The following is a 21,590-nucleotide window of genomic DNA, read 5'->3' on the forward strand; positions in this document are numbered from 1 at the left end:
ACACAGCCTGACCCAAATCCGAAAAGAAAGAAAATAGAAAAAAGTTGATCTGCTTTATATGACTCATACTTTACTTTTATATGACTCATATTTTACCTTTCCCTAGAAGAAAATTAGTATGTATTATAATTAACTAGATTTTGGACTCTCCCTGGATGCAGTAGTTTAGTATATTTAAAAATGGATGTTATACAAATATTTTGCATCTATCCATTTTTCTTTCTAAATATATGTGACTTAGAAGGTCTATATTCATGTAGTGCCTGTGATGGCCTCTATCATTGCATTAACTGTGTTATCTTGTAGCATATATATTTCAAACACATCTGAGCTCTTCAGTATAGCGTGAGCTGTTTGTGGCCAGAATCCATAATTTAATCATCATTGTATTCCTAGTGCCTAATAGCTTGGTATGAAGCTGGTATTTAATAAATGTTTATTGAATGAGATTCTAGAAAGCACAATAAATAAATCGATAATTGATGACAATCTGAAAGTTAAATGAAGGCTCAATACATGCTTTGTTAAAGCAATTTATAAATAGTGCCTCTTAAGGAAAAGTCCAGTTCTTTAGTCTGTTCAGGCTCTCTTTTTTCTCAGCTTTCTCCATTTTCTTGCTTCAGTGTCTCATCAGATGAATCCAGATCTGACCGGGCTCATGTGTCTCTGTAAGCCACTATCACATTTCAAATAAAAACAAAATAAATAAAATTTTAAAAGTGGTGTCTAGAAGAACCTCATGAGACTCACACTGAACAAAAACAAACCAAAAAAAACAAAAAACAAAAAGAATTCCATCTTACAGTGTTCATCAAAAATCAAGCAAAATATCCCCTAACGCTGTGTAGTTTAATGGAAGAGCAAGCACTCTTCACAACACGGTATGTGACTGAACTTAAGAAATCTGAACTTGAGTTCCAAACTGACCTCAAGAAAATAATAAAGTAAATGCCTGTCAAAATAGTATAAAACATGATACTTCTCACAACAAACAGATCGGTAGTAAGGTTTGTAAGTAGGTAGATGATAGATAGGTAGATAGATGGATAGGTAAAATAGAGAAACTCTAATTTATAAGCAGTCTGGTAAAAGAAGACAGGTTTTATTTTAATTAATTAAGTTTTCGAACATGGAACCTAGCCTCTCATTTCAATCCTGATCTCATCACCAAGTCCAGGTCTATGTACTCCTTTTCTAAAGTTGCTTTCTCTAAGAGTTGCTTCCATATTTAATCACGCATCCTTCCAATTCACTTTTAATACCATTGCTGGATCAATCATTCTAAAAAATAAACTTGATTATGTCACATCTTTTGTGGGTGCCCTCTGGCCTTCAGGAGAGTCTAAGTGTATGGCTTACTGTACCCCTTTATGATTCCACCCCTGCCTGTCAGCCTCCTTTCCCCATGTCCCACTTCACTTCTGGACCACAGTGAACAATCCTGTGCTCTACCCATGTTCCTCATTCATTCGTGTAGTAAACGTGTTGTTGAGCTTACTCTGTGCGACACACTGTACTAGGTGCCGGTGATGCAGATATGAAACCCTCCCCCTCCAAGAGCCCACGCTTCTTGAGGAAGACAGACAGAATAGGGAGGAACATCTAACACAGAGTGAAAACTGGAGTTAGGGATGCCAAAATAGTGCTCATTATGGTATCTTCCTGGAAGGTGTCGCCTCGCCCAAGTCAAAAATAGCATAGGATGTGGTCACCCAGACTCTTTCTTCCTAGAAAGCTTCCCCTCCTTTCTTTGGCTAACTCCTACTTGTCCTTTAAACTCAACTCGATGTTACCTCCTCCGGGAAGTATTGACTTCCCAGTGTGGTAAGAACTGCCTGTGTGCCTCCACAATTTCCTGTCCTTATCTGCGTCACAGCGTGGACCACATGACTTTTTGTTGTTGGTTTGTCTGTGAGCTCCTTCAGCATAAGTGCTATATATTTTTTCTTGTATCCCCAGTGCATTCCCTATGATACATAGAGCCTTTCCATTAATGTTTGGGAGACACTTCTCAAACAATTAATAATTGCTTAATGAATTAAGATTTGTAACCTCAGTTGGAAGGCATTTTAGAAGTCATATAGGCCAACATCCCCTTGATTCTATAACGTTCATGACAGGATGGGCATTCAACTTGTGCTTGAACACGTCCACTGACAAGGAGTGCGTTAAGTTCAAAGAAGTGCAGAAAACAAATGCGGCAACTCATTATCCTAGAAGTCCACATACACTTACTATATTTAGAACAAGATTTTAATCTGAACATGTTCAGAGGCAGAGCTTCAGTCGCATGGCTTGTGTTTGTGAAAGAGGAATTGTTCATCAAAAGATAAAGGGACTGAGCAGATCAGATAAAGTGGCAGAAAAGAGCACAAATGGCATCTTGTTTATAACTTCCCAGGACTTCATCCTTTCTTGTCTTAAATAGCTAAAAGCAGATCCTATTCATGGAAAACCATAAAGTATTTAGTTTTTAAATAAATCCTTCACTTCCAACTCTCCATCCTTTTTTTTTTTCTTTTCATAATTCCTATTTTCTTCTCCAACTTTTTTTGTTTGTTTGTCTTTATTTCTAGCATCTTATTTTGTGATATATAGCACAGCCTCCAAGTTTACCTGGGTCATGACCCTCCTCCCCCCTCCTGTAAAGAAATCTCTGAAGCATCTTGCCCTCGAGCACTGATTGCTGTTTTTAGGTTGTAGCCCCTTTAACACCCAACCAGTTCCCTATAAGGTGGTTCTCAGGTGTCTGGAACTAAAGGATCTTCATTTGATGGTGGTGCCAGTAAATACTTAGGACATACTTTTTTTTTTGGAAAACCTGTAATTCTATAGAATAGGTCTTAGCTTTGTACCCAAAGGAGATTTATTTTTACAGTGCTTTATTATGTGACACTGGACAAAGTCTGACAAATCTGGAGTCAGATTTCAAACTGGAAAAAGTTTAAAACAAAATTATTAATTGTCAAAATCCAAATTACAATTTCCCTCCTATGCTTTTTATCCTTTTTATTTATGCTTAAAGAAAATCGTATTAAAATTATTATGATTGAATTTCTCTTTATATGGTAAAAGAAAAGTATTGATGTAAGGGTCAAAATTTATCCATTCAATAGTTCCCTTGCTTATGAAACTGACACTCAGGTTTTGTTCATGTCTAAGTTTGTACACTTAGACATGAAGTTTGTAATAGAAATCTATTACTTATTACACTATGTCTCCAGGTCCTTAGTGAAATATCATCAGTAGAGGCTAAAGCTTTAGAGCATTTAAATGTTATTTATTTCTGATATGTATACTGTATTTATTAGTTCTCTTATATAATATGAAAAAGGGCCAGAAATAATATACAACTGTGAAGTACAGGTTGTATGCCATGGTCACATAAAGCTCCTTACCCAGTTTAATGTGACAGACTGTTATCAGTGGAATGGGTGTATGAAGTTAGTGTCCTTATCTGGACTGGATTCTCCTAGTTCCTACCCCATTCCACCAACTCACTCCTTGGCAAAAGAGCAAGCAATGGAATGGATATTAGTAGATTGAGCTTCTCATTCCAGATCTCCCTGGAAGTGTCTAACTTTGTCAAATAATTTTCTCTCTCTGGCCTCAGTTTTTCAATATGTGGCAAACCATACATTGAATCCTATTGCTAAAAATGTTCAAATAAAAGCCACAAAATAATAACAAATAATAGGTAACATTTGTTGAGCACTTCCAACTTGCCTGGCATTATGCTTTACTTGCATTACCTTATCTAATTCTATCAATAACATAGCACTGGCTTGTTGTATACTCTGTGTCCATTATCATCAGAAATAATGATGCACTCAACAACTCTCTTGATGTGAATTGTTTATTAGTCATGGTGTGTGGTGAAGAATGAATCATCCTTATCGGTATTTTACAGTCAGCCTGAAAAGAGCAGAAAAGACATGAAACAAATATCTGGATTTTCAAATTTTCATGTCATCAAGAACTTTTCCTCAGTTTTGTATAGAGATAAAGAGAAAATACGTAGGGTTGTAATTTGTTAGTCAACAGCTATTTAAGCTTAGAACTCCTCAGCATTTGTTAAGAAAGATACAGATTCTGCATAAATTTCTTATATTGTTAGGGACCAAAACAAAAGTTTCTGTTTTGTAGTACTGATATGGATAGTTAGTAGTATAAAGCATAATTGAGCCTACGTGGAAAAGGGAAACAATATTCATATGCTTAATTGTATTATATAACTTGTTGTTGTATTCTTTTGTTCATCCTTGGATACGTATCAGTACAAAATTAGAATCCCAGTGTTTTTATTGAACTGGCACATTACATGATGACAGGGCAGAACATATCACAGAAAACATTCTAGAATTGCTAATGCCAAGTGCATTATAAAAATGGAGACATGCTTATCTAGCACACAGTGTATTTTTCCTTTAGATTTTCCAAGCTTTCACTGTTTCTCCTTTTGCCAATTTTTGAGAGTATTTAATGTTGCCTGGTAATAACTATAATCAGTGACTCTTTCTGTGCTTTGTGATCTTTCTAATGTTGTAATCCAAAGAAAAACAGTGAGGTTTGTGGTTTTATGGGAATCCCAAGAGAAAAAAGTTCTTCTTGACTAAATGACATTTTCGGCACACATCTCAACGATCTAGATATTAAATCCTTCAGTTACTCCTTTGAGGGCTTTGCTAGTTCAGAATATCACATATTCACACCATGCCTATTACCCCACATCCATCTCCAAAGTGATCTAACAGATAAAGAAGATTATAACTGGATTTGAGGTATTTTAGGCAAAGTGTATTTTTGTCCTAAACCGTTACTCAGTGCCAAGAAGTATCTAAAATAAATATTCTAAAGACATCTTGAAGGTGTTGTTAAACTGACCAAGGACTAGTCACTGTTTTTACAGTGTGCAGTAGGTTTTTTACCACAGAAAGTGGGTAACTTTAAACATGCTTCTGAGACATTTCTGCTTCCCTCAAGTAGGATTAGACACAACAAAGAACTGGCGTGTTCCCAGGAAGCTGACTGAAAGCAGTGATTGGACTCCATCCCATCATCATAAATGTCCTGGACTAAGGCAATGAAAGATTCAGCTTCTATTTTTGAGAATGACTGCCTGACCTATCAAGATAATTGCCTTAACCCCTTACTCCTGTTATTCTACAGGGATATTTCATGTGTGCATTTCTATCACTCCCCGTTCTTTCCTGAGGTCCTGTGCAGCAGGCTTGCCTGAAAGCACCAGTCTTCCAACTTCATTGTTTCAGAGTCATCTGTTAAACCTGTTAAAATACCAATCTCCAAGCCCTATACCCAGAAATTCTCATTTATTGGATGGATGTTGGAGGTGATTGGCTGAAGACACTTTAAGTTACATTGGAATGGATGATCCCCAAAGAGCGTTTTAGTTTCATGTTTTAAAGCCTTTTTCTGAGAGGGATGAAACGGTTTATCTTAAAGATATTTCTGAACCTGTATGTTGCATGGTCACTACTATGTATGCTAGGTCATATTCAGGTCTAGAAGTTTGTTCTACTTAGCATTATTTTTCATATGCTCTCAGTGGAGTTAGAACTTGAGTCTCACTTCTTCTACCATGCCTGAAAATTAGGTTTCAAAACCATTCTTCTCTCACTGATTGAGCTAATGTTGGCCAAATATCTATAGCTGACAGAACCTTTTTCCCTGTGTTTATCTGGATATATTAATTAATTCAATATTCAACAAATGTTTGAAGCCCAGCTTATGACTAAATGGCCCTTTGGTAGGTTTGAATATTACTGTCATGGTTTGCTTGTGTGCATCTTACTTTTACATAACCCTTTTCATACTTTGAAGGAAAAATATGAAAAGCTCCAACTAAGTAGGCAGAAAATTAGAGAATGGTTTCTTTTAGTAAAAATGTATCTCTGATTTGCATTCTTAGTCCTGGATTTGCCCTGAGGAATGAAATGCATTGGTAGCCCAGACAGCAGAGCTGTCAGGGACATTTTCTTCTGAGTGTTTCTGTTTAGTTCTTATTTCTTCTCTTTATAGTGGAGGAAATGTGACAGATGTACCTTATTTTATTTTATTTCTTTGTATCTGCAAGCCCTTGGGACATATATGCTCAGGAACTACTGTTTGGTTCACTTAAATAAATACATTCACCACTTGCTTTAAAGAACAGAAACTCCAGGAACTATCAAAGCATATCAAATTTTTTTTAATGTACAATATGCAGGCAGTTCAATGATAGATCAAGGTCCAGATGAAAATGCTTCTCTTTTTAAACTAGCCTTTAAACACATTAAGTTTTAATGTACACATATGGTTTTGTAACCTTTAGGGAGAACCAACAAAACTGTATTATTTGGCCACCTTCAAAGTAATAAATACTTCGTCGTTCTAAAGTTATCATTCACTTATTAGCAACATTTGCTTGGATGGTAATTAAAAGAGTATTCTAGGGAAAATGGATAAAGGAGAGAAACTTTTTTAAAAAGCCAAGTAATGTTATTTTTTCTAAGAAATTATATTTTTATTAGAATTTAACTTATAACCTGTCTGAAAGATCTAGAATATTAAGCGAAGTTTTATAAAACATGTTGTATGAAAAAGATCAATGTCTGTTTTGTATTTTATTCACTTTATATACATGAAGGATAATATCAGAGCTATTGTGTGCTAAATAATATTATGTAATTTGCTCAAAAGAATGATACCCTAAAATAAAATGTCAGAAGGCAACAGATACAGTTATTATTTATTTATAATATATATCCTGCCTGACTTGAGGAAAGATTTGATAAGTTTTACAATTAAATTATATATAAATTATATTTATATATAATTTATTTCTATAAACAGACACAGTACCGAAGACTTAGAATGAGGTAAATACTGCAGTTAAGCATTAAAAGAGTTCCTGGTAATTAAGGGGAAATGTGGGAACAGATATATTACCTGACTAAGAAATATCAGAAATCAGCAAAATACACATTATCTCATCTTATTTCTAAATTCTAATATAAATTAACTTATTGGATGTATCCTTATGCAAGGAACAATCATATCACAAAAGACTGTTTTCAAGAGTGATTTGGAGGCAGACTTTTAGGTTGCTTGTGGGCAAATCCAAATTTTTTCTTACACACACAAAAATATGAATTTATTTAAGTATCTGGACAGGTACTCAAGTAAAGTCCCAGAGTTTTGAAACATGGAACATTATAGTCTTAGGCCTGGAAAATTTTTAAAGCAGATGCATTTAAATACAAGTGACTCTCAATATAGTAGAAATCTAATTATTGATGTTGTAGTCAATATTCTAGTAATCTAAGTAATAGCAGTACTGATTGACAGACCTACCCATAAGCTACAAAATGGGTCTCCAAGAACCTACATTAATTATCATATAAGGTAAACGTTTTCTATTAAGTAATTGAAAATTAGCATATGTCTATCCCAAACCATGAATTGAGTTTTGCCATCATAGCCTTGTTTTATGTTGAGCTGGATATTTCCTTGTTTTTTTTTCCCTGTTCTTTCTTTTGCTCTTTGTTGTTGTTCCTTCCACTCTTTTATTTGCTTTTTCTCTCTCTCTCAGTATTTCTTAATTAGAATTATCTAAGGACCTTGGCTAATTGTTAGGCTCCTGATCCATAGAATTAAAAACCTTCTAATCAACATGCGGGAAGGTACTTATTTTTACTCTGCAACAGTAAACATGTATGCATTAAATCTACCTAAAAACAAAACTGATGAATTTTACATATATTAAATAGACAAGAAATTAGTTTGTATACCGTTTCAACTTAGAAATTACTCTGTAGAAAGACTGTTTTCATTCAGGTTATAGCAGTTTTATTATCATGATATAAGAGGATACAGGTTGAATCTTCAGCAAGTTAGAAATCTGATCAATGCCATGTCATAATGTCTGGCTCATGTCATTGTAATCAAAGGATAATGACAGGTTGCCAAACACTAAAGAACCTTATATTTTTTCATAATTATCCATCAGTGATATGAATCAGAGTATAGCCATGATTAGTGGGTTCAACAGCTGGCATGAAAAAAAACCTGCATGCTCTTGCCAAGGAGCACTAGATCGACAGAGCCAGGTCTAAGGCTTATTAAGGGAAAAACTGGAAGAACTGGAATTTTAAAAGCTGGGATTTTGATGAAAGAAGAAATGTCTGTCCTTAGAGAACTTTCAAATATCAAAAGGAAATTGTTTAATAGCAAATGGTGGCAAAGATTGAAGCTCACCACTCAAGTCTATAACTAACATTTGTGGTGGCACAAGACCTCCTCTTAGCTTTTTTTTCCAACTGTATATCTTAATTGGGAAGAAGACTGGGGCCCTGTTTTATGTAGCATAATAGCCATGATATGATAGAGTCCAGTGAAATATCTCATTCTCAAATCAAATAAATAGAAATTTGAACTTCTTGGATTTCTTTTTAAAAATCCATATTACAGGTATCAGTATCCTCATTCATATTGGCATTTGTGTTTAGCCCTAACAGCTAAGATTCCATTGCAACTTATTATGAATTGTAGGTCAATGTCTTGGACTTAGTACCTTTTTTTTAAAACTCAGGAATTTCCTTGCTCGCATTATCAAGCTAGGCTTTTGGGAGGAGGAGAAGGAGAAGAGTGTAGGTAGCTTCTCAGCTTGCTTTATCCATCCAGAAGATTGTATGGCGGATGCCCAGCTGTTCAGCAGTTAGGAGCAAGAGGATATGTGATCTTTTGCAATAGGGAGAGAGGAGTCTTTTCCATTACACAGTAGGAATGGGATGTTACAATTCCTGGTACCTCACAAGTTTTCTTTAATAGATTTGGAGAGAATTTGCCTTTATCTCAGTTTTCTTATCTTCTTTAATTCCACAAGCACAATTTTCAGAGAGATTCAGGTAAAAGTAATATTATACATCAGGAAGAAGAAATTAAAGGAAGCTGTGATCACTTTTAACTATGTTTTAACACCATTTTGAAGAGTAGAGATAATCTGTGACCCCAAAACATTGATTGGGAGTTTAAGTGAAATTTACCATGAATGGGTGGTATTTTAATAATACCATGTTGTGATTGTAAGCGAGGGAAGCTAAATGGCGTCTCCTCTGTTTCCAGCTGCTTTTCAGTAAAACCTAAGGAAATCTTTCCAAATCATATTTTCTGTCAAAGTAGTTTTGTCAGAGCAATGCCAGTTCTAGCTTGAAATCTCCTAAAATGATTGTCACTTAATAGAGAGCTAGACTATGTACATTTCAAAAGCCCAACAAAGTAGAAAGTCATATCTGACTGATCTGTGTACATTTTAAGGAGTATTATCTGAATAGTCTTACCAGGAAGGCAGATGATGCATTTCAGATACTAAATTCACTTTATTTGTGCCTCTGATAGTAAGTGAAATCAGTGTAGCCAGCCTGCCCTTTCTTCTTCCAACATTAGTTTTTACTGATTACTTAAAAAGAAAGAATTAAAAACGCTAAAGTATTGAACGCTAAGGAATTCACTTTTTGAATGCCTGGTCTCTTGAAGACAAAGTATCATAACATTTTTAAATGGGTGATTGCCAAGTAACACACTGCTCATTTCCATGTTGGATTTTTAGGTTCAAAATGAAGGCTTTTAGTCACTGAAAACTCTTTTCCAGATAGCCCTAGGGGAAGAATTGCCAGTTTTACCTGGGAGTTATGAGTGCTCATATTATTTTATTTCCTTTGAATATCGATGGCTAGAGCACGCAGAGTTAAACACGGGCTAAAGTGCAAACCTAAGTATATTCCAGATCCTTTTGGAGATGTTAATAAACATGGCATCCGATGAAGGTTCTGTAGCCAATTGCTTGAGATGCTTTGCACGCCACTGACCTTCCCTGAAGATTGCCATGTGCAGTAGAATAGCAAAAGCTCTCAGAAAGCTTGTGTTATACATGCCCATGTATCTCAGCATCTCTCAAGCTTATTTGAGCACTTTACCGCTGGTGATCTTCCTTGCCAAAACACATAATCAAAGACTCTTCATGAAAAAATATCAGACAAATTTCAATAGAGGGGCATCTATAATTTACCTGACCAGTATTTCTCAAGGTCCTCAAAAACAAGGAAAGTCTGAGAACCTCTCACAGCCAAGAAGAACCTGAAGAGACAGGAAAACTAAATGTAGTGTAAAATCCTGGATGGGGGTTCTAGAAGCAAAAGGGGACATTAGGAAAAAACTAAGATAATCTAAATAAACTACGGACTTTAGTTAATAATAATGCATCAGTATTGTTTCATTAATTATAACAAATGTATCATACTACTGCAAGATATTAATAACAGAAAATTGCGTGCAGGGGATACATAGGAAATCTCTGTACTATCTGCTCAATTTTTCTGTAAATCTAAAACTGTTCTAAAAATATAAATTTTTTAAAAAACAATATTAGCCAGGCATGTACTTTTTTGTGGGAAACTTTTTCTATTTACAGGTGTTCACTCTGCACAAAAAATATTTTGGACCGTGTAAGAATATGGAAATTTTATTTAAGCTGTTCTGGTAAAGGAAAAGTAAAGAAATCAAGGCATGTAAAGATAAGGATGCTGAGCCAACAGTCTCGCTAGCAATAAACTATTGTGATCAAAGTCACGCTTTGAATGTAAATAATTTATTCAGCCCATTAGATATATGAGGATGCCAAAACAAGATTATGTTTCTCAGAAGAAACATAATCTTCAGACTCCCAATTTAGGTCCTTTGATAGTTGACTAGAAGACCATGGCAGAGTGGAGTCTAGAACACTGCAGACCTGTATTTATAAAAGACGTAGCTAAGTTTTCAGATGTACATATGGAGTGGTTAGTTCTGGGACACATTCCTCCCATCAGGCTCTCATGTCCCAGACACCTGCCATGTCTGTCTTGGAACGTTCATTCAGTTCTCTGTGATATTTGGGAGCAGATTTGCAAGTAACTCTTTATTATTGGACTTACCAAGTTTTCAGGCTCTTCTCCCTATGCCAGCAATTCCAGAAAAACTACTGAAAATATTTTATATGTAATGACTGGTGGTATGATGACTGTTAGTATAATTATAATAATAATAACAAAGGTAGTAACTACTATTTATTGAGCTTGCCAGGGACTTGTGCTGAGCCCTTTATTTTATTCTGTTCAAACTTCGCAACAAACCAAAACTAGGCATCCTTGTCCTCATTTGACATATGAGGAAACTCTTCCGTGCATACAGTTCTTTGTACATCATCAGTGCTGTGGGGATGCTCTTTGGTTTATTCACAAGCCCTTCAATCAATGTTTTAAAAGTTAAACTTCTTATCTCCTATTTAAATATGCTCTTAGAGACAATAAACAGAATCCTTATGGGAAGCAATTGCTGGGGTTAGGGGTGTGTTATCATCAAATTAGTTTAAATGAATTGATTCATCTAGTTCTTCCTGGTATGAACAGAAAATTAGAATAGGGACCTGAGAATAGATTGAAATTCAGTAAAAAACAGACAGATCCTTACTAGGAATCTGATAGGAAGCTTACTTTCTTTACAGCTTAATTTATTTGTGATGTCTCTAAACAGAGCTTGGTAGCCAAAAGTAGATTTGTTTTAATACAGTTTTTGTTTCCTTGTTTGGAGGGTTTTGCTTGAGTTACTGTTTTTGAAAGAAAGGAAAGTGTTCTTAGTTTCCATCAGAGACTCTCACTGTCTATGTCATCATGAGTGTGGGGACAATAGACCATCAACAAAGCTACATTGCTGGCAACAGCTTTTCAAAACTGAGTGATTTATCACCTCTCATCAACTACATCTCTAAATTTAGTGGCATCGGCATATAAATGAAGGCCTTGCGGTATCTGCCATTTGCTTAACACGTACAGAACACCTACTCCACGACTTATTCAAACTTTACTATAATTTACGGCCACCTAATATATGTTAGTGGTTTAACTTAATTGACTTAATTGTGAAATAAAACTGTAAGTTATGACATAGGCCTGATATTATAATTTTTATTCTCTATGTAAGATTTATACTGAGAAAAATTCATTCCCTTTTAATCTATACATAGGGCTTAGAAAAGTTTGCTGAAAAATTGTCAAAACTATCTTTCTCTTAATACACAGTATCCAGAAAAACATATCTACCTCTGGTTTGAATTGATCATCTTTGAAACTGAAAGGGCTAATATATTGGCCATTGTCTTTTCTAGGTTTCGCAGAGAGTTGTGGTTTAAAAGAGTATTTGGGATAATTTTCCATAATCCAGCATTTCCCCGCAGCCATTCTCTTCCCCACTGTTTTCTATCCAGTTTTGTCACCCTACAGATTTTCCCTGTACTAAAGAATTCCTTTACTGTACAATGTCACATGTCAATGAAAGTTAGCTCAGATATGTCTTTAAATGCCAAGCACTAGTTTAAAAAAAAAAAAAAAGAGTATATGTAAACTGATGGTGATCTTATATTAAAAGAATAGATATTCCAGAAAAGATCTGTATAAACCAAGGTGTTAACAATAGCTATCTCTTGATATTAAAAGTGGGTTGTCGAATATGTTTTTTGACCGTAGCTAACTAGTGAGTTTGCTATAAATTTTCCCTATCTTAGTACTACTAATATCAGATAAGCTTTCTCCAAAGTCATGGCTGCCATTTTTCCTCTTCCAATCACAGGAGAAGTCACAGCACGTTGAAGAATGGCAGATGATCGGAAAGATGAAGCAAAGGCGCCTCACTGGACTTCAGCTCAACTAACAGAGGCATCCGCCCACCCACATCCACCTGAGATCAAGGATCAAGGTGGGGCAGGGGAAGGACTTGTCAGAAGCGCCAATGGATTCCCGTACAGGGAGGATGAAGAGGGCGCCTTTGGAGAACATGGGTCACAGGGCACCTACTCAAATACCAAAGAGAATGGGATCAATGGAGAGCTGACCTCAGCTGACAGAGAAACAGCAGGTAACTAACGGCTCTTCTGTCACCAGGGCTTGCTTTGTGCTTTGAAGTCTGTTTAGGCTGAAAGTGAATTAATTTACAGCACTGATCTTCTTTCACTAGTGCTAGGACTGAAATTCCAGTCAGTCAGGGGAAATAGACACCAAAAGGAGAGAAAAATCATGGGAACTAGCCTGACATTTCCCCCAAATTAGTTGTATGCTCAATCTCATCTCTCTATTTAGTTTTTACCACTTTAATTTTAGTAGACAAATGGCTTGATGTATGCATGTTTTGCTAGTAACTGTCAGCATTGTAAATTACTGAAAGAAAACTTCACAAATAGTTTCTTATTGATACTCTTGAGTGATACTGGACTTAAATCAATTAACTGATAAGAAGCATATTTACTTTTTAGGGCAGAAAGGAATGTAGAGTCTATCTCCCAGCCTTTAAAAAATAAAAGAGAAAAGGCAAAGAAAACAAACACACACATACATACACAGGAACCATTTAATACTTCCTCAGATAGCTTTTTAAGAACTAATATACAGATGCTTAAAGGAGAACATAATATAATTTAATCTTAAGTACTTCCTTTCAAAGTGTAATTTCTACCAATAGTCCTCTTTACTATTGATGATACTGTCATTAATGGCTTAGAGAAACACTAGCCTGCCCTATAATATTCTACACCATTATTTCCCTTTTTTCCATAATTCAGAATTTAATGCATTTGAACACAGCAACTTGCTGACATGCTACTCCAAAGAGAGTAAGTAAACTATTAGTAAGAAAGGCTATACCCCCTTCAAAATCATCCCTTACTTATTCAAAGATTGGTTTTCTACACTCAATTAGTTAGCAACACGTGCACTGTACACTCAGTTCAAAAAATATATTTAAATTTTAATGGGCAAGTATGAAAGGCATTTCAAATATAGTATGATTTTTTTTTTTAAATCCAGTCATTCAACAAACTACTATTGGGCATTTTCTACGTACAAGCTGTGCCAGGGCGTGTGCAAGGAATGGACTCTGAACTTCACAGAGCAGATGATCTAGTAGCAGACATTAGACGTGTGTGTACAATTAATTCAGATGCAGAACACAGTGTGTTAAGTGCCAAATAAGCAATATAGGAAGACAAAGCTAAAGAGGGATTGTTTCCAAACAAAATTCCCAGATTGTGCACAGAAGCATCTTGAGGTGCCACAGCAAAGGCACAAGAGTATGGCAGAGTGTTCTAAATACTCAGAAGAAACACTGTGATACTCAATGGCTTTCAAATACTACATGAACTATTAGTTCAAGATAGTTCCATTTCACTATTAGATCACACCACATTCCTTCTCAAGATGCCCTGTCTTTGTGAAGCTGGATTTTGGCAGTTGCTGTGATAAAAAACAAATACCCTGCAGAGATGTATGTGGAATGGAAAAACAGGGTGGCAGTGTCCAATCTAATTCAAAGATTTGAAAAGCTGTTCAGTGCCCTATAGACACAAATGTCCCATTAGTAAGAAATTGTGGTTAAGAATGAAATAAAAATATTATTTTTACTTTTCATGGTTACAAGGAGGATTGAAAGAGATAGTAGAGTATATAAAATGAATGACTCAAGAAATAGTCTATTAATTACCATTATTATTATTATGATTATCAGTGGTGGTAGTTGTATCTATATGGACAACAGGGCATTCTGGGTCTAGGAATATTCTTCTACAGCTGAGTGTAATTCAACTTGAAGAGGGTGGGACTTGGGTGTCAGGAGCACTAACTGGGAAACTTTTGAAGGGATTGAGGCATGAAGAGTTGAGGACATGTTAGAACAAAATGGTTGTGGGAAGGAAGGAGATAACGTGAGACCAAGATTTTTCTCATCATCTTCCCCTGCAGCACTTGACATTATACCTCGAGGACTCAATAAATGTGTGTTGAGTGAGTGGTTGAATGAATGATGCAAAAAGAAGAAAGTCTTTTTCAAATTAATGGTGAAAACTATTGGAAAGTCTTATTTTGTCTCTTGAACTTTCCCTAGCTGACTCTCACTGACTATTATGGAGGCTTATTACATACTCCAGTAAAAAATCACTGTAGCATGCTTGGTCAAGCAGTAGAGAACCAACATCATTCACTATTTCATTTTTTCAATGGTCTTAATTAAGTATTTAAGAGCATCAGAAAAATCTGTTTGCCAGGTCAGTGTGTCCTTGCCAGCTTCTTTGAGAAAATAATATAAATGAAAAAGAGACTAACAGATGTTTCTTTAAATTGTGGGTTCAGGACCATCCAGAGATAATTTTGAATTCAACCTAATATGTATCAAATGAATATTACATTACCTTTGGGAGACTAATTATGTAAGTTTTATATGTATATTCAAAGTGACAAAGGTTGTGTAAACAGCCTGCTCTAGGTTACCAGAGTGATGTTTCAATCCAAATTATGATGTGATTTTAAATCAATGTCCCTCCAGAAAGAACAGGCCAAGTATTGAATCCATCAATTATCCACATGTGGAAAGCAGTAGGAGAGGGAAAAGTGTAAAATATTATCTTCTCAAACCTACAGAGGATTTCCCAGTGATAAGTTAATGTGCAATTAAATTTCTCTCCAAACTTTAGCTTAATAAAAGAATAAATTATATTATTGATGGTTTATATATAACTGTTTCACAAATCACAAACAAAAATTATCCCCAGTAAAAAGAAATGTTCTCAAATCTTAGATATGTTCTTTAAAAATGCTATCCTTTGATGATGGAGACCATTGATATGAGCTGGCATTATATCAATATTTTGAGGTGATTATTTGAAAGAGGACCAGGCTGTATATTAGCCCACTCTTTTATCATTCCATATAATGTATTGTTATATTGCAATTTCCCCTATAATGGATATTTCTCAGGACATTGTGAACATGAAACATTTCCCAGTGACATCCTCAGCTATATGCTATAGTGTCCAGACCATTCCTGGTTGAAGCCGAAGATCTTTCTTCTGCTTTCCTTCTTTGCTGTAGCCTTCTCTTCATTCTTAGAAATAAATCTTTTCCTCAACATTGTTTATTTTTATTTATAAACAAGATCACATAACAAATGAATTGTAATCATCAGTTCCCCCTCCTTCTTCCTTCCTTTATCAGAGTGGGCTTACTTCACCCGAAGGTCTACCTCATTGTCTCTCATCCACCCTTTTCAATGTGCACCTTCATTTCTGGGCCATAATAACTTTTAATTTTTAAAGGTGCAAGGCCATATAGTCAGCTTATCTTTGATCTTGTGCCCTGAGGTGGTGGGGGAGGCAGCAGGAGGATAGGAGTTGCACAGGAAAAGCTGGAAGGAAATTATACTTTACATTATATTTCTTTACAGCTTACCCTTCTAGATTTTTGTCTCTTTCCTTCCAATTTAAAGCTAATCCATAGAAAGGCAGATAGTATTAAATGCTCACTTATTACTTTAAGAATTTTTCTTACATTTGCTTATTGACGTGTCCTTTTTAGAAGCCATGCCACAGAAGCCTAACAAAAGAAGTGAGAAAACATTGAGAATCAGGCCATGTAGTAAAGTTATTATTATTGATAAGCGAATAAAACATGTGACTAAAGCAGTCATTTTTAAATTGTTTTCCCTACGTGAATAATAAGAGTAAAGTCTTGTAATAATCCCTTCCTCTCTTTTCCACCTTATCTTCATTGAAGAAAGCAAGCAGAATGCATTTTTGTCCCTATAGAGTTTGATCTGAGTGAAAATTAGGAGGCTCATCTTTAAGCTTCTTATTCGTGGGTGGGGCCCAAACTCATATGAGAATTTATATCATGATAACATCAAGATAACTGGATGTTAGCTTGTAAGATGACCTTTCACACTCCTCCTCTTTATGGGTTTAGCGACCCATCCAAGATCACATGGCTACAGCCAACATGCAGGTCTCCTGCTTTATAGGCGAGTGCTCTTTCCACTGCCCCACGCAGCCTGATTCAGGGCTGCACGCCCAGCTGCGGCTGTTACCAGTCATAGGCAGAGAAGGCAATTCTTCTTCCATTGCAGAACGGTCACACCTATGTACCTTGAAGCATGACAGAAAATGAGACCTTTATTCCCAGTTTTCAGCGTGAATGGAGAAAGAAAGGAGGCAATTCTGAGACGTTTACAGATACCAAAACTTTGAAGTATTTTAAATCATGCTTTCGTGATTTTTGACTGTTTTAAGGTACAATGCTTTGAATACTAGTAAAAACACCACTCACAGTATAAAGTGCCTTCGTGATCATCAAAAGCCAGCATCAGGTATCTCCTTGAGTAAACTTAAAGATTAAAGGGCATTCCTGCAGTAACTGCCCCTTGATTTCCCAGGGCTGCTGTATTTCCCCAGCATTTCCCGGGATTCTTTCCAGGTCTACTCCCTGTCAAAGCAGTGAGATCTGTAAAAGCTCTTCTGGGTTATCCATGGTCAGTTTTTCTAGAGCTTTCCAATGGAGATGTGCCTTCTAAAGCCTGGGCTGCCCTTTCACATCTGCATGACTCAAGCAGCCAAGTCATGGACATACTCGGATATCTAAGTTTATTGTTGCTGAAATTATAAATTTAAGCTTGAAAATGCACAGTGGAGAAAAATGTTGTCATCACTCACAAGACAAAAATCTGAATATACCTTTAAACTTCTCTCTTTCCCTTTTCAATCTTGGAAAATTCTGCCTTTTCTTACCTCCCCATTCTCCCCTCCTCCATCCCCAGATTTGAGAGTTACTGGTAGGAGTCACCATCCCATTCAAACTGTGGCATATGGTATATAATATATATTAATGTAGGCAGAGCGAAATAGTACAGGACCATTTCTCCTGTGAAACGACTGAAGCCATCCGGAAGACCCCCTAAGGCAAATAAACAAGCTGGCCTAACAATACAAGAGGTTGCAGATTTTCCTTTCCTTGTTGCCATGCCAACCACTCATTGCTCTGGCTGCCATTTCCCTGAGCTCCACAGAGAGGAGCGTGCCGAGCAGTTATTTAGCATTCAGGGCGGATCTGCAGAAAAGCACACGGCCTCGCTGCGAAGTGTCTGGGCCTGGCGGCGCCGATGGATGAGGACAGAGAATGGGGATCTTTTCAGTGTTTTCCTTCGAAAGGTTAGGCATCGGGGGCTAGAAAGAGTGAGAAAGACAAGGATTGATAGAAAAGGCATGAGGTTTGTATTTGTCGCGTTTGCTTTGTCCTATGCGGTCTCTATACTATTTGAAGGCAGGTTTGGAGAATTGGCTTCAATCATATGTGACTTGTCTTGTTGGTAAATAGAAGGATCTGAACCTAACTGGGGGCTAGCTTGCGGGGACATTGTAATAAAGAACTGCCTCTCTTAATCTAGGTAAGGTATGAGCTTCTTTATGGCATGTATTGCTAACTAGAGCTTATAATGTTTTACAAATTAGAAGAAAAGACAGGTACCAGATACAGTTGTTTATTTAAATGTGCAGTTAGAGGGTAGTTCTTCCTATATAAAATTACCTTATATCTTTCTTTGCTCTTCAGCCGAAGTCTTAGTGTAGAATGTGATTGTCTTAAGCTGGTAATTATGAATCAAAATTTAAGGAAAACTTGGTTTCTCTAGACTCCTTTTAACTAAACCCAATGACGCAACAAATAAAACATGATTTTATTCCTTGGAATTTTAATTGCCTACAAACACTTAGAGTTGTGAAAAGCAAGGCTCGATGTAACACAATATAATATGATATTTTAAAATTAAGATTAATTTGCATACGCATTTACTCCCATGTATGGTCCTCCAGAAAATTCCTCCCATGCACTTGTGGAAATCATTCTCTTTTCCTTATTGTCTTGTTTGGTGTTAAATGTCAGAACCACGTCACAAACACTTAAAAAAAAGCTATTTTATCATTTTGTTTGGTCCACTGACACTTTGAAAAATTGTTTTGAATTTGAGTCTTAATCAATGCAACAGATTTGAGCTAAGAATAGTTCAGAACTACTTGTAAAAATTATTGTCTCTCTTGTTTCTAGATGTAAATATAATTTAATACCATTGTAGTTTTTCCTTGAGCCTTTCTCCTAATCCTGTATTTTTCAAGACCTTATCAAATTTTCTCCTAATTTGCTGTCATGGTGGGTCATCATATTTTTCTTTTAATATATTCCAATTATTTGAGGTTTTTAAAATCTCCGCTAAGAGAAGATCTCTAAGCAGTTCATAAAATCTTTTTTATTTGTAGTGAGTAGATGACAGTAATCAGTCATGGAAACAAGTTTTCCTTGATTCATTTTTCAACCCTCTAAACCCGTGTTTTGGTTAGGATTATGCACAGCCTTTATCTGTCCCTTGTTCAATTTCTAAGCATTCTCTCCTCACAAAAGAGGAAAGACAAAAAAAAAAAAAAAAAAAAAGATGAGAAAAACTTTAATACTAATTTTGAACAAATAAATTTCCCTAATATCTGGGGAATATATTCATCATCAATCAATAATGCGTTTTTTGAAAAGTATGATGTATATATAAATTGATTATATTGCTTGTATATACCTGAGAAAAATATCTGTCTCTGTATACCAAATACCCCCTTGAGGGTTGGCTTCAGGTTTGGTTTTGTTGCTGTTGGGAGGTTAGTAGGCCGGGGAGTACCTAACAGTCATCACACCTCCCTCTTTTCCCCCCAAGCTACTTGAGATGAACTGACTTTCTGCTTCAGTATATCAAGCCCTCTTGCTCCCTCACACTTCACTGCACCTTAGCAAGTTACGTAAGACACTGCTTTGACTGTCTGGGGAGCCTGGAAATTCATACCAGGAGCAGATGAACAGAACAACTAGTGCTGCATTGCAGACCTGGTTGTTTAAGCATGATCTGACTTGGCATCATGAGTCCCCCGGGGGAAAAGGACACTGAACCGCTCCCTGCCCTCTCACTGTGTTACTCGCCTCACAGAATGAGTCACCGTTCAACAACACTCAGAGAAAATACAGTTCTAAAACCAGCCATGCTGATAAGCAGAGAAAGAGGAAAGCATATGTCCTAGGCTCTCATGGCAACTTTTAACAAATATGCAAATGGTAGGTGGTTATTAGAACACAGAAATGAGAGTTAAATATCCACTTTTACAGTTGATTTCAGCAAAACTCAGACTTCAGAAGATATTAGGCAAAATGGATACCAAGGGAGGAATCAAGGTTCAGAGAAAAATCATGTATAATAGAGATGATTCAGCCTCAGCAGCCTGAAAATTAGACTCAATATTTTCAGTCCAGATTTTGTGTTTGGAAACATAGGTCAAAGCGGTGCTGGGAGCTGAGCACCTCTGATTCTTGCATAAGTGACTCTAGCATGAATGGTCAGTCCTTTGATTGAACTAACAATCTTCTCTTTTGCAAACAAAGATAATTTGCCCAAGCAATCTGTTATGGTTTCATTCGTGTGCAGCATCGTGAAACAAGTGATGGAAAAATATTTTGAAAGGGTACATATAACAGAAGAGATTATCAGAAGTCCATGATCAAAGATCCAGAGCTGATTCATTTTATTCTCTCAAATGAATCTCTTCTTTTTTCAAACACCCCCATGTACCATGTTTATATCTTGCTAATAATAGCATTGATCGTATCAAAACATTTTACTGAGGTTACTTGTTACTTGTTTTAATCCCCATCACTAGGTTCTAAGTGTTTTGAGGTAGAAGCTGTGCTTCATTCATCTTCATGTTCCTTCTGGTATATAATGCAATGCTTATGTTCCATAGTAGGTGCTAATAAACATTTTTTGAAGTGAGATAAAGAAAGAGAGCGTTAGTATCCATGTTCGGTTTTGAGAATGGAAATCACATCAACAAAATGGGGCTACAAAAATTACACCACAGTGTAAGCAATACCTTTGTGGGAAAGATGATGTTAGAAAGGAACACTGGAACTAAAGAGGCAGATGGAGAAACAACGAGAGGAGGCTAGATTCAAAGTAAAGACTATAGAACTTGATTAGGACAATCAAGTAGGAACTCTGAAATATGGTTATAAAGGGAATGTCATGGAGGGATATAGCAGAAGACTTGATATGTTCTGAAAATAGGAGTGAAGGTTTGAAGCAAAGAAAGAAAATATATCTTTGACTTAAGATAGCAGTAAAACATTTGATTAGAAATACTGTCTTGATGATGAAAACAGCTGAACTGGGAAGAATATGAAAAAACAGGATAAATGACCTTTCTAAGAGACATCAATAACAGCTAAGAAGTATACAGATATTGAACAATTTTTCTTGTTCATTCCTGCAAAATTGAGCCTCATGTAATAGAGTTGGCCTCGATAGAAAATGATACTGAAATATCCTGCAAACAAAACTCTAAAATGCACGTCTTTGTTGATCCTATCCTCTGGCTGTAAGGTAAGGATTGCCTCACTGCTATAGATCAGGAGGTCACATAAATTTCATTTCTGACAAATGGACAAACTGAATCTTAAAGTAAATTGATGTTCTAAATCATAGACTTAATTATACTTCTGTAAAGGAATATAGCAGTATCGTCTTGGAGAGATGTTACATACCCTGCTTCTGAAGGTTAACCTGAATAAAATATCACCAATGTTCTTTTTTACTCTACTTCATCTGTGAGTCTATAAAATTATTTGAAAATGATAAGTTCTTAGCTAATAAACAGCATTTCC

At 36.0% G+C, this 21,590-nt stretch overlaps 1 protein-coding gene across 47 annotated transcripts in view; it reads left to right on the forward strand.

The window, feature by feature from the left end:
* MAP2 (microtubule associated protein 2) overlaps nt 1-21,590 on the forward strand; it is a 278,235-nt gene that overhangs the window by 189,452 nt on the left and 67,193 nt on the right. For all 47 annotated transcript variants that reach the window (XM_082466888.1, XM_082466889.1, XM_082466917.1 and 44 more), the window contains one exon: nt 12,661-12,945. In XM_082466888.1, the coding sequence (XP_082323014.1) occupies nt 12,684-12,945 (262 nt within the window). In that variant the 5' untranslated portion in view covers nt 12,661-12,683. The remainder of the gene's footprint in view (nt 1-12,660; nt 12,946-21,590) is intronic.

Source organism: Balaenoptera physalus, assembly GCF_965194825.1.
Source record: "Balaenoptera physalus genome assembly, chromosome: 6".
Lineage (NCBI taxonomy): Eukaryota > Metazoa > Chordata > Mammalia > Artiodactyla > Balaenopteridae > Balaenoptera > Balaenoptera physalus.